The 14,396-nt window shown below is 36.2% G+C and overlaps 1 protein-coding gene across 39 annotated transcripts in view; it reads right to left on the bottom strand.

The window, feature by feature from the left end:
• The window catches only part of Adgrl2 (adhesion G protein-coupled receptor L2), a 612,767-nt gene that overhangs the window by 80,145 nt on the left and 518,226 nt on the right, over positions 1-14,396 (bottom strand). For all 39 annotated transcript variants that reach the window (XM_063257703.1, XM_063257708.1, XM_063257705.1 and 36 more), the window contains one exon: positions 685-898. In XM_063257703.1, the coding sequence (XP_063113773.1) occupies positions 685-898 (214 nt within the window). The remainder of the gene's footprint in view (positions 1-684; positions 899-14,396) is intronic.

The following is a 14,396-nucleotide window of genomic DNA, read 5'->3' on the forward strand; positions in this document are numbered from 1 at the left end:
AAGGGGTAGTCGTCAAGGGTCCCAGAGGATGAAGGGAAAGAAGAGACGAAGCAGAGAATTTTTAGGGCAGTGAAATCATATTACATAATCGTATTATAATGGTAGGCATATAATCATTACGCATTTGTCAAAACACACAGAATATACACCGAGTGTGAACTCTAATCTAAATTGTGAGCTTTGGGGAGCAAGGACAAGTCGCTGTAGGCACAACTGACTGAAACCAATGAACCACTGTGGTGTAAGACACCGGTAAGGGGGACCATGTACTTATGTGGCAATAGTTAGGCTTACCTGTGAACCTAAAACTGCTCTAAAAACTGATGTTCATTCAAAGAAAAAAGCCACAAGCAATTATTAAGGAAGACTCCAGGCATAGACATCTTACTACAGAAAATATTTCAATTTTGAAGCCTCAAAAACCAAGCTTACATTTGAACTGTTCTTCTTTATTTTTCAATATGTAAGTTGAAAAGGTACGTATGACAAATCTCTGTCTAAATTAAAATGTGTAGATTTGAATGTTGTAGAAGTATAACATCAACTAGAAACCAACAGCAGTGGGTAAAAATCTAATGTAGTTTGATTTACAGACTGAGATACGGGCAGCTCTGTGCACTCTGCAATCAGGGTAAATTTGCACATCTGAATCCGGTAACATGGGTTGAACACGTAAGTATTTACCTTTGTGTCATAATTTTGAAGGCATCTGGGAGGTAGCAGTCTGTATTCTCCATCTGAAATGGGTCAGCATCACAAATCTTGTCATCTGTCCGACCATAGTTTGCGCTCTCAATCATGATTACGTCACTGCCCGGACATCGCAGATCAATAGAATAACCTTCACAGGATAATTCTCGTCTGACTAACCCAAACGGCAAAGCTGCTCGGCTGAAACCTTAAAGTGGAAAGAAAGAAAACTAAACTTTAACTCATGTGTAACAAATTGTTTTAATGAAGCTTTGTTAATATGATTCGTGTTTAGAGTCAAAGTGTCAAATATACAGGTATTTATTCTTGCCTATATCAGAAATTTATTTTTTCTATGTATCTTTATTTGGACTCATTTTTATAGTATCTTTTGACATTATACTATCAAACATTTTCTATATAGCCTAGTATAAACACAAATGGTTCTTTTGGAGTATGCCTAACATTTTCATCACCTTCATAAGTAATGACATATTTTATTACAAATATTGAATATAAATCCTCATCAAGAACAATTTTTATTCATGCAATAGAAGAAAAGCTCTGTTATATACTAGCCCTACTTGTTCATTTAACATACACATATCATTGCTGACCCACCATTAGTCTAAAAATACTGGAAATTTTTTCCCCAAATAAAATACTTCTGATAGTGAAGTGCTTATACAACACTTTTTCAACTTATACACTAAAATTGGCATCATCAAAAAGATTTAGCAGATAGATGTTTAAAGAACACAGCATTACTATACTTCAGTGTAACTCAGTCCAGTCCAACAAGTTAAAAAGATCTAAAAGGAACAAAATTTCTCTATCCTTTCATTGTGTGATCTAAACATGCACATGAAACGTGGTGACATCACCTTTAATACCTATATAGTTCCAAAAGGAAATAATGTACACAAAGGTATTAACTGCTAGATGAATTTATATATGGCACACAGCAGATTGGAGATAAGCACTGTGTATATGTGACAGAGAAAAGACTCTTGGATGGAATAAAAGACTAGAATGTGAAGTTTTAATCACAGCTTTCACCCGGGAGTCTCGTGACGCACTGAGGTACAGGACAAAAGGTTAAAACACAGAAGAAAGCCAAGCATAGCAAACAAGTCTGTATGACAGGTGCCTATGTTATGTGATGTTCGCAAACACTGCCTGAATGCTTTAATTCAGGTTCTTTGGATTGTCACTGTCCACCGAATGCCTATTACAAAAAGTATGCTCTATTTTTATTTCTATTGTTTTAATTACTCTGCATCATATGCATTGTTTATAGAAATGCTGACACTCAGAAGTCAAAGAACACTTAACAAGCTATAAACTTCCAATTTAACCTGGGTTGTATCTAGGTCAAGGTAATTCAAAAGCCTTGCTCTGCATTCTCATCATACAACTCCTGTCACTAATTCAATGCAATACAGTCATCTGGATAGAAAGGCATCTACTTTCTAAGATATAAATGAAATTCCAGAATTTATTAGGTCACACAATGGCATGATTTAAAATATTAGTAACTTTAAAACTGAGTGAGCCGTCTACTCTACTGAAAACAGATGTAACCGAACTGAGAGAAAAGGGAAAACGTGATTTGAAACAGGCATCCTCAGAGAATCATGGCAAGCATTAGCCTTAGCAGATTTGTACTAAGAAAATCTATGGTACTAAAGCAAATGTCACAACTAACAGTAAAGAAGCCAAACTAACAAAGACATCTCCTCAAACGGGGCTTTGTTTAGTTTTATACACACAAAATCTATAATTATACATTTAAATATATAAAACACAGATTCTTACATGCATTCTCCTATCTTGATTCTGTACTATATAAGTAACTCAGTTTATTATTATTTGTTCTAATGGAACATATTGTATGGCTTCAGAAGTTGAATTGTACTTGTGGCAATAACGATATGGAAATTATAGAGCACAACCTATTGACAGATCATTTCTAATTGTTCTATAAGAAAACAGAATAAATTATATTATTTAAAATGTTAGTAATATTAGAACATCCTATTGAAAAGACTGGTTTGGAGCAATAATTTACAATTACTATCATTATATCAAAATCATGCTTATGAACCTGTCTGATTTTTAAACTAAATCTTCTAATTTTTGTGATTATTAACTTGGAGGGTTATACTTTGAATTTTACTCTGTTTTTGAAAGCTACAAAGTTGAGTGTCTTGCTGTTTTAATAATGCACAGAGAGAATTTTTAAAGCCTAAGTCATGGACATCCAAAAATAGTAAAGTAAGGAAAGTGAAGCTCAAAATATTTTAGTAGACTTAATAAAAATCTAGTGGCAAAAAAGAGATCTTGGTACATGTGCTTTCACTGAAAAGCACCTCAGATTTCTAATGATGTGTATTGTTTACCGACTGTTACAATGACTGTTGTTTTAATCATAAATGGTTTTTTCAAAATTCTTGCTCTTACTGGCACACTGAGCTTCATATATCTTTACTAACATGCTTATTATACCAACATGTTACTGTTCATATCCATTTGCTGTATACATCTACCCTGTTAGGTTGTGAGGCTGAGGTGTTAGTCACAATACCAATACCACAAGTAGTACATAATGCATATTCCAATAAAGGATATGGAACCAAATTGTTACATTAAACAGGCAGTATCTGTTTAACATAATATAAACTGCAAAGTGCTTTCCTCTGTGATATCTATTTCCTTTGGTAGTGAAAATTAAAATGGTCATTTTTTAAAAAGACAGAAATGACTTATAATAAACCAAAATTACGTGCCAACATCCAAGAACAACAAAAAATTTCAAATTCTATTTGTAGTTTTTTATGTGTCACTGGGGTTCATTAGTGTTTTTCACAAGACAGCTAGCTAAGCTACATATTTGTGAATTTTCCTTAATCTAAACTACTGTGTTTATAGCCAGGAAAAAAATATGAAAAAAGAAATAAAATTAAATAGTATATAACAGATAACATTACAATAACTCGTTGCTGGTGTAGGGCTGTTTACTCAGATCTTTCTGGATTAATTATTTAAAAGTCTTAGTGGATGAGGGAAACAAATGTGGGCCAGTTACGGAAAGGAAAAGTTTACATAAATTTTTAGGAAAAATGTACATAGCAGGCTGGGGATTTAGCTCAGCTGTATAAGCGCCTGCCTGGCAAGTGTGAGGCCTGGCAAGTATGAGGTCGTGAGTTCAATCCCCGGTACCACCAAAAAAAAAAAAAAAAATGTACATAGCTATGCCTTCTTTGGATACTTCACATTGTTTCTCTGAAAACCTAAGGGGAATGGTTTAACCTCTTCATCCTGCTAGTCAGGGGGCTGAGCCAGCAGAATCCCAAGTTTGAGGCCAGCTTGAGCAGCTTAGCAAGACCTTCTCTCAAAATAAAACTTAAAGGGAAGCAGGAGAAACAGGATGTAGTTCAATGCTGATGTGTTTGCACAGCATGGGTTCAAACTTGGGTACCACATTTTAAAAAGGGTTGTAAAGCCTAACTCAGCATTTTCAAAGTAAATTCAAAATTAGACAAGAATCTTATTTCTAACATTTATTTACTCCTTTATTTATAGCACATTAGTAACCTACCATGGTGAGTCACAAAAAAAAAAAAAAAACTCTAAATAGATAAAGTCATTTTTAAACTTTCTTCTTTTGTACGTAGCAATTCTAAAGTCTTTAAAATGGGCTACTTTAAAGAACGTACTGTTAAAAACTCATTTGTTAAGTCTGCATCATTGATCACCAATCCTGACTCCATCAGAGTCACCTGGTAAAGTTTTAAAGGTGACAGATCTGCGGGCTGAATTCCAGACCCACTGAATCAGAATCTGCATTTTGATGAAGCAGGGCTACGTGTATTTGCAGAAGAAAACCTTACTTATTTACACTGTACTGATGTAATAACTAAGAAGTGCCAAGAATTTCTCTAAGGTCTTTTAAAAATAGTTTTTATTTCTCTATTGAGATTACATATTTGTTAAGTCACTGTCATCATATTTCCCCTTAATTCTCTAATATAGTTTTACTTTAATCTATGAACACTTTTGTAATAGCTGCTTTCAAATGTTTGTCTGCTAAATCTATCATCTGGGCCCACAGCAGAAGCAATTTTTATTGAATACTTTTTCTCCAGAGTCTGGACCATTTTTCCTGTTTCTCTGTGCATCTCATAAAATGTTTGCAGTTGCTGAAAAGAGAACATTTTAAATAATAACTCTTAGCAACTCTGGATTTGGATTTTTTACTGTGATAAATAGTGTCTTGGCTGACTCTACAGAAAAAAATTTGTCTTCCCTACAGAGTGCAACTACTTAGGTCTCTGCTCGTGGCTTTGTTTTACTTTGTTTTTACTGTTTAGCCTGAGTAGCCAGAGCTCATTACTGTCTGTGTAGTTCAGTGGTCAGCCCATGACTGGGCACGGGATGCCCATAACGATGAGCTCATCATGAGGCCTCTACTCTGCTAAGCTCACTGTGTGTTAGGAAGACTATGCAATGTTCACCCACTTTTCAATCTGCCTATTACTTTCTGCCATGTCCCTTCGTGTCTTTGTACATGGGTAGCTTTAAGGAAGCATAGAGAATCTGTCACTGTTTCATTTCCATGACTCGCCTGATGAGTTTCAGGCTGACCGCCCAGTCTTCCCAAATGGAACCATAACTAAATGTTGGCAGCCTTGTTGGCCACACTATTGGGTATGGGTTTGGCCCTCAACCCTCAGCAGATTTTGAACTTCCACTGCTTAATATGACAGAAATTCTAACAGATTTTCATAAATAACTGCTCCCCACTGGTTGTTTAGCTTTGTTTAATTTCCAGAGTCCCAAATGGCTGTTGCTGACATCACCATCCAATTTTATACTTTTTATTCCACTACTGTCGAAAGTTCAAGAACTTTACAAAAATTTCCTGACTAAAAATTATCAGAACCATCAAACACATAGGTACTACTAGTATCACCACCTTACAGAGGAGAAAAGCTTTTGCATTTTCCATGGTCACATGTCCAGTAGAATAAAATTAGGACTTGAAACCCAGCAATTTGGCTTCTGGGTTCATGGTCTGAAATGTTATTTAAGGGTGACAAGAGCAGCACGTTTGGGGATCCCTGTCATGGAGAACACGGGGTAGGGTGGATTGGGTGCTGACAGGCTTGGAAGAGGAGGAGCAGGAAAGGCAACTGAGTGTCTGATCATAAAGAAACCTGTGCAGCGGCTCAGTCAACACAATCACAGTAAAGCAGTATCTAAATTAAAGCCTTTCACTGCACTTACTATGATACTTATTGAAAGGATTTTTTGCCCTGGATGGGAAGCTGCAGCAGTGGAAGGCTGGGAGGTGGAACCAAGAGGCTCTATCTTGAGGTCATCTTCCCCGCCCCTAAGCAATTTCCTTGTTGCACAAAATGAATTCCAATGGGCTACCTGTGCATCAGTAATGCCCCATAGGCTCCACCCCAAACCTCAGCAACATGTATGCCCCCACACCACGTGTCGGGCAGAGAGAATGCCAGACCCCGGAGGTCATGGAGTCTCTCTCCACATTCTTAAAATAAAGGTCACTTTTATTTCATACTTCTTACCTTTTTAGCTGCGCTGAAAATTCTATCACTTATTCTATGATGTATTTTCATTTCAACAAAGAAAAAAGTAAAGCATCCCAACAAGCAAAGTGTAATCCAATCCATCTTGTGACCCAAACAATCGAAGAAAGAAGAGGTGGGAGGCTCTGCGAGCAAAAAGTCAATACTGCAGCTTTGTGCTGTGCAAATGTGAATACTGCCAAACAGCGCTGCTTAGAGTAAAATGAACTGTTTTGCTCCATTTCTGTCCCCGTGACCCCACCCTCGCAAGCTGTAAAATGTCAAGCAATAACGCCGTGCTTCAGGAATGACCGTGTGATTGGAATGAACACCTCTCGGCAACAGGTGCAGTGAGCTGGGACTCAAACCATTCGCATGCAGGGGCTGACTCCTAATACGCAGATGCGCTGCTACTAGACTGGAACTTGGAGTACCGGAGCTGGGGTCCCATGCCTGGATTTCACGTCATTTATAAGCATTCTTGCAAGATAGTATGGTGCTCTGGCAATAAACAGCTTTGTTTTTCTACTATCATCTCCACTAAGTCTGTTCTTTATACATTTCTGTAAAAATCAGATTTCCCTATTACAAATATTCTGATTAGGCTGTAAGATAAAAAGTTCAACTTTTCTCAGACTGTTTTTCTTAATTGCTTTGAACTAAACCCTGTCATGAATGCTGCCCATGCCATCTGCGGGCCCCAGTAAGCACCATGCCTTTGATCACCGAGACCTCTGTGGGACTGAGGCTGTGACTCCAAGCTCTACTGAAACATTAACTGGGGCCATAGGCTTACTAGTGCTGGCATATGAAATTTCACAATTAGTCCTATTAATACATGCTAATGAAATTTCCTCCTACAATGGAAATGCATGTTAGAAGTCCATCTTAACGACACATTAAGCCACTAATAGTTGTTTCATTTATCTCTACATATTCAGAGTCAGCTAAGCCCAAATTTTAAAAAATTGGAGATATAAAGTACATCTTTATATTCAAAGGTAATCTGCTAGAAAAATTATTTAAGGTCACTCTGTTGGTTAAGTTCTACTCAGAAAAAAAAATTTCAATAAACCCTATAACATCAAATATTTTTGTGCTCATTAACATAATTATGTTAATGTGTCTATGTTATGGGAGCCTAAACTATGACATGTGGAGAATAAAAATGTTGACTCCATGACCTTGTTTTCATGCTAAGAATGAAGAAAATAAACAAAAAACAACTGCCATTTTCCAGCACAAGCACGCTAACCAAAATATGGACCAATTTTAGAATAAACAGGATAAACTCGGGTCATTTGCTGGAAAATGGATGCACCTTGAGACCACACTGTTCAGTGAAATAAAGCAGATTTAAATGTCATATGGTTTCTTTGGTATGAGAAAATCAAAATATAAATAAAGAGCAAAATAAAAGATAACAGGAGACAGGATGAACAGGAGAACAAAGAGACAGAGCAAGGAGCAGGAGGAGCTGAAAAAGGAGTTATTCTGTACAGGTATCAACTCCACATAAGGAATCCAATCATTACTTGCCGCCAATAAGTACGAATAATTAATTAAAAATTGAAAAAAAAAGAAACACTGAAGAAATCTTCACAGAAATACAAAATTTTTGCAAAAGACTGTATTCAAGCAATGTAAGATTGTGCAACTTAAACAATCAACTCAGCACAAGGGAGTGATGATAGGTCTGCTTTTCTTGTGTCATTCTGGTTTAGAAGCTTGGCTTATTTTAAATAAAAGCCTGAACTGGAGCTGGCTGAGTGAGATGGATGGAATTCCTGTGCTCTGGTTGGATCTCAAATTCAAGCCCAATTTGAGCAACTTATTAAGACCCTATCTCAAAAACGAAACAAAACTCACGGGGGTGGGTTAGGGTTGAGGGTTATAGCTTAGTGTGACTGTCCTCAGTTCAATCCTCAGTGCTACAAACACATGACAAAAATAATAATAATAATAATAATAATAATAAGTTGGAAATTTTAAATTATGAAGCATTTCAAATTTTCTCTAAGGTCTTCAATTTATTCAAAAATAAGTAATGTCATATGAAATAGTATCAACTGAAATCCAAAGTGCTTCATTTCACCCTGGAAATGAAGTGCATATTCAAAGAAGTGCATAATGAAAAATTAATACATAAATCCAGCTTTATAAAATACAAGAAAAGCTCTAAACTTTGGTATATGTTTAAAATCACTGAACTCTGAACACTTGCATGAGACACTGTAAGGTAATAAGGTAATTTAGGATACCACCAGCTACCACACTTCTAAAAAGCGTCTTGATATTCTAAGGAGAAAGCATGCATTCGAAGTCCTTCAAAACATTTGGGGCTAAATTCCTTTTTCGAAAAAAAGTGATCTCTCCCACTTAAAAACTTCTAAATTATCCACCACTGAGGATTAATTCGTAACTGCCAGTAAAACACAGCAATTTAAGTTATAAAGTACTATCAATGTAATACTGAACTTTAAAAATTCCTAGCAAGCATGTCTATTTAAAAAAAAATATATGCCACAGAAAGACATGCTTGGTGGTCTCAGTATAACTTCTCCAAAGTTTACAAATACAGGATACTTTTATTTCAGTTGTGTCTTAAAAAACTTAAAAAAAATATGAATTTCATATTAAGCCTCAGTGTACTCAACGTCTTGGTGCCTGTGTTTAAATTTTCCTGTTGACAAAGGATGGTGCACTATTTTTCTCTCAGGCAACCCTTAGCTTCATAATTCAGCTAAAGACTTCCCTTCACAGGGAAAGGAAAACCTGACCTCAGGCTTGCAGCATTTGTTTGTTTCTTCTAATACTTACTGAGCATCTACCATGTATGTGTCCGACACTGTTCTAGACACTAGGGATATGAACAAAAGTGACAAGGATACCTGTGTTTGGGTTACTTTCATGAGTGGGGATAAAACCTATTAAAGGTTTAGTTTACCACTGCTTCTCAGAGGACACAAGTAAACATGTTAAACACATGGGTGCATGGGTGAAGTGAACTGAGAGCAATCTGGCCACTCTAACACAGCAGGTAACACACTAAGAGCATGCATTTACTCTGGTACTAGACTTTGAGCATCACCTTAGAAAGTGAGTAAGCCCTTGTAATTTTTCTATCCTCAATTTGCAGCACAGTCCTGGGAACACAGTCAGCGTTCAATTTTCACTTTGTTTTGTAACTATGTACTGAAAGATTATCAAACCCAGAAACGTAACAGTTGTTTTTAGAGAGTACCAGTTTTCTGGTTTTTTTTTTTAATCTATACTAAAGTCTTTGGCATTCAAAATGTAAGCTACACACATGCATTATCAGAAAATGTCTTCAAAAAATCTAGGTGTCAAAAGATAAACAACAGAAGCATGATGAAGATGTTATGGTCACCAAAGTACTCTAATTCGGTGACTCTACTCTGACAACAGCTAGAGCTAAAAATCATTCCAGAGTAGTTGTCATTAACTGCGTAAAAGCAAATCAGACTACCACCTTCATATTCTCTTCCTTGTTCTCCTAGGGAAACAGGAAATAGTCTTTAAAATATTTTTGCTTTTATAACTAATTAAGATCAATTTATCATTAAACAGTTATTTTCAGAAATGCTATTTCTCAAGTCACATTATTAAATTAACTAAATTCAAGTTCCGAAATAGTTCTGTACAATTTATCCACTACCAGCAAAGAAATGAGAATACAGACTGACAAGAAAAAATCTGTTGTTTGACTTCTGCACTGATTATTTAATATGACCTACTTCATCATTTCTTTCACTACTCTTTTGCTATCCAAAATCCCAGGAGCTCCCCACTCCAATCTCTGAGTATTTTTTCTAAAGCAATGATGCAAAGCAAAAAGCATACGTGGGAGGTGTTTCCTGGCTCACCCTGAATCATACTGGCTAAATAGGATTCCCTTCCTTACCTGTCAGGTATTAAAATCTGAGGAGTAAAACTAATTAGGGGTGGAGACTTAAAGGTATCTCCCAGACAGATCTCTCAGATCAAAGAGTGTCAAAATTTGGATTCTAAGTCATTTTTTTAATTACTAAGTTATATCAACAACAGTTTTAAAAGTAGCTGAACAAATTTTACCCACAGAAAACTACTAAGCAAAATTTCATTTTTAAAAAGGAGCATTTCACCAAATGGCAAGTAGGGAAACAAGGTATAGGGATGGTAGGATTTCCATACCAATGAACTTTTACAGGTAACGACAAACTCTCAAAGTGTGAAGGAGTAACCTGTGTAACAACCAGTTCCCTCATTAAAGGCACCTGTAAGTGGGCCGATTAATACCAACTCTAGAATTTATTTGCATTAACGACATTGAAACTGCACTGAGAAACCACCCACTCGTTTCTCTCAAAGAATCCAAAGGTAATCACATTTAACCACTGCTGACTCAAGTAAGTGTCCAGGAGGAGAAAGACTTCCATCCCTGCTCCCGAGCACTCCTATGAGGAATTTACTTCGCACTTTAGGGAAGAAAAATTGACACGGCCAGAAAGAAAGCTCAACCCTTGATTTCTCATAAACTGTTTCTCATATTTTTTGTTCCCACACTTGTTTTGATCATTGAGAAAGCATCAACTTTTTTTGATAGGGAAAGAGAGAGCCCTTTCATGTCTTTTTTCTTACATAATTTAAAAAGACAGTTTTCTCTAAAATCTCCAAGGCCTTTTCTTTTCTTTCTCCTCCTCCTCTCTTTCCTCTTCCATCAATTCTTTTCCTTCTTCCTTCTGCCCACCTTTGTTCCCCTCCCTCTCCTAAACACATTAACACTATTTAGATGACAGGGCGCTTTCCAACAGCTATGGGGTACATATACATACTGATGTACTTTCCCAACCTAAAGAAAATGAAACCAAAAGAAATTTTTTAAAAGTTTTCTTTACTTGGGGCTGGGGCTTTAGCTCAGCGGCATAAGCGCCTGCCTTGCAAGTGCGTGGTCGTGAGTTTGATCCCTGGTACCGATAAAAGAGAAAAAGACAAAAAAAAAAAAAAAAAAAAAAAGTTTTCTTTACTCTTCCCCTAAACAAGGCTTAACATGTAATTCTGTGTGAATGAAACTTTTGAAATATGAGCTGTTACCACTAATAGGTAAGGTTATAATTGAAGGTAATTTTATCTCACACACAGAGGAAAAGATGGGACTTGTGAGAACAACTAACCAAGTGGGTAACATAATACATAAAAATAAATAAAGAAATAAATAATAAAGGAACACATCAGTGTACATCGTAACTACTGTATAGTGCTATTCCTTTTCTCAATGCATGCTCCTGTAATTCAAAATTGCAAAAATGCCAAAAGTGAAACCAAATACAGTAGTACCAAACCCACTTTGTGAAGGTCACCTCAAAACGTAAAGGAAGCAAACTCAATAAGAACACCAGGTAGAAAACAGCTCGCACTTACTGTTCAGTCATGGATTCCTGAAGCTTGTGTGTCCCTGGCACATTCTAACTTTTCCTTTAAATTACTCTGGAATAGGCCATACAAACTGACAATGCTCACATGATGGGCAACTCCACCATTTCCACAACTACAGAAAGCCCACCCACAATACAGTTCTTCCCTGAAACAAACAGAAATCAAGCCCAAAATGCTAGGTAGGTAATAAAGTCATTGATTCAATGACAATATAGTAACTTTGATTTCAAGGTTAGTACAAGTGTTATCATCTTTGTGTTTTGTCACTGTGGTTTGTTCAATTTTTAATGATGTAATGATGCTTTAAAGAATGCCCTCTGTAACTTTTGAAATCTGTGTTACTGTAACACTCAGGGAAAGAAATAAAAGTTACCTTAGAGATAAGTAACAAAACTCTTGTGCAGAGTTATAGTTATATCATGTACTTAACTACCAAAATGAATGCCCAGGATCTAGCATGGCAGCAGACCCAAGGCACAGTTCTGCCCCTACAGAGCCATGCCCTTTAATGATTCATGCTTGCTCCAGGCAGCTGCCAGCACTGAAAAGGTGACAGAGCAGTCCCCACCATCAGGCACAGAGAGTCTAACAAGTTACCAGCAGGTGCAAAAGGAAGTGGATGTAGCTTCCTACCAGAACCAGTGTTGCTATGACTTGATGCACTCCTCTAACACACTCTTCCCCTACACTTTAAATGCTTCTTTCCCTTTACATCTCAGCATTTTTAATTTCATCCTTATGGAGTTGAATGCTACTCTATTAAGACATTGCCTTCCTGCTCGAAAGAAGGAAGTTTCAGTAACAGTGATAAAAACAATCAAGTACTGAGGTGAATCGGAGTCACAAGGACAATATTCTTGGTTTTGGAAACCGCATTTCCCGTTATGACTTAGAACTGTGCAGGGTCAGGAACCAATCTTACTCTTAACTGTGCAACCCGTCTATTAACAGAGATAATAATGAGCAATAAAGGAACCTGGCCACTGGGGACAAAATGACAGAAGGCTGTGAATTCTAAGTCTGCAATATACTGAACAGGCACCATCTAAATAAGTCCTTTCAGTTTGCTTTCCTAATTCAATTAATGTATATTAATACTAAGATAAAGAAATCAGTCGAGTGTTCTATAAGGTGTACACAAATGTAGTCTGATAAACACCAATACATTACAGTCTTTTAAAAAAAAGATTCAGGGCTGTGACACAGCACCAGCCTGGCATGCACGGTTCCCTGACTTTGATTCCTGGTATCAAAACAAAACATGACCACTGTTTTTCCCATGGCCTATGGGAAAGAATGGTTTTATGATTTTAATGTTTAAAACAATCAAGAGAATAATACTTAATGACACATGAAAAAATATGAAACTCAAATTTCAGTGTTCTGAAATAAAACTAATAATATTTTAGTTCTCTTAATAAAATTTTTGTATATTCAAAGCCTAAAATATTTACTCTCTGGTTGTTTACAGAAAATATGTGTTTACTTTGATTCCAAATGGTTCACAGTTAATCTTCTCAATGAATGTACTGAGTGAAGACTGAATACAGTGAATGTAACATGATTTCTGCGTTTTACCACAGGGAAAATTAAATAAGGAAGAACAAGATCATCAGAATAAGTCCTCTACTGGTAAAAAATCTTAAAAGATGGTTTGGTATGGGGTGGGTGGGAATATGATTAGGTTGACAATAGTATTTTTAAAATGCTCCCTTGAAACATTTCTTCCTTCTAACATATTAACTTAATAATCTGTACAGATGGCATTTAATTGCTTAACTCTAAGATGGGCAACTATTTTCTTTAAAAAAATCTGGAAAGACTTATCTCAGAATTCTTATTCTATTCCTTAAAGAATTTGTTATCACTAGATAAATCACTTCAGATAAGTGTTCCTGTGTCTTCACTGAAAATTAGGCATGATGGTGAAATACATTCAGTGCTGGTACACAAGGGTGTGTGTGTGTGTGTGTGTGTGTGTGTGTGTGTGTGTGTGTTAACCTAAAAGCACTATCCAGATAGAAATTGAAATTCATCACAAATTCAGATACAGAAATTCTGAAACTTTTAACACTGGAACACATGTACGTGTACACACAGACATATAGACACAAAGCATGCTCATCATGTTCCCTAAAGTACTGAATTCTACTTATAAAATCCTCCAAATAAATATGGGTTAATAAGAGATAACATAAACACTAAGAAAATACTGTATAGGCATATCTGATCTCAAAATAATAGTAATTTCTACCCATGAAGGAAAAACCACCACCAAAAAAAAAAAAAAAAAAATCAACTGACCTGTGTCAAACTTTTGAAAAGCATGAGAAAATACTAAACACTGAATAGCGTACCAAGACAAACTCCATTTATGCAAATAACATACGGTTGAATAATTGTATCGGAAGTGTCTGCAAAGACAGAGCATCAGTTTTAAGGTAGGTATAAAGAATAAGGCTGAGCAGTTGCTCCATGGTAGAGCTCTTGCCTAGCAGGCAAAAACAAGGTACTAGATACAATCCCAACACTGCAAATGGAGTGAAGGGGGAGGATGAGAAAATCAAATAAACCAAGTGGCAAAAAAATATAAATACTCCATTTAATGGTAAGAACAAGACGAATACATTCATATCTGGTGACATTTTGTCTTATCAGTTTACCAAAGAGTTA

Source organism: Cavia porcellus, unplaced genomic scaffold, assembly GCF_034190915.1.
Source record: "Cavia porcellus strain 051 isolate PalLab524CR breed Dunkin Hartley unplaced genomic scaffold, mCavPor4.1 scaffold_1, whole genome shotgun sequence".
NCBI classification, from domain to species: Eukaryota; Metazoa; Chordata; class Mammalia; order Rodentia; family Caviidae; genus Cavia; species Cavia porcellus.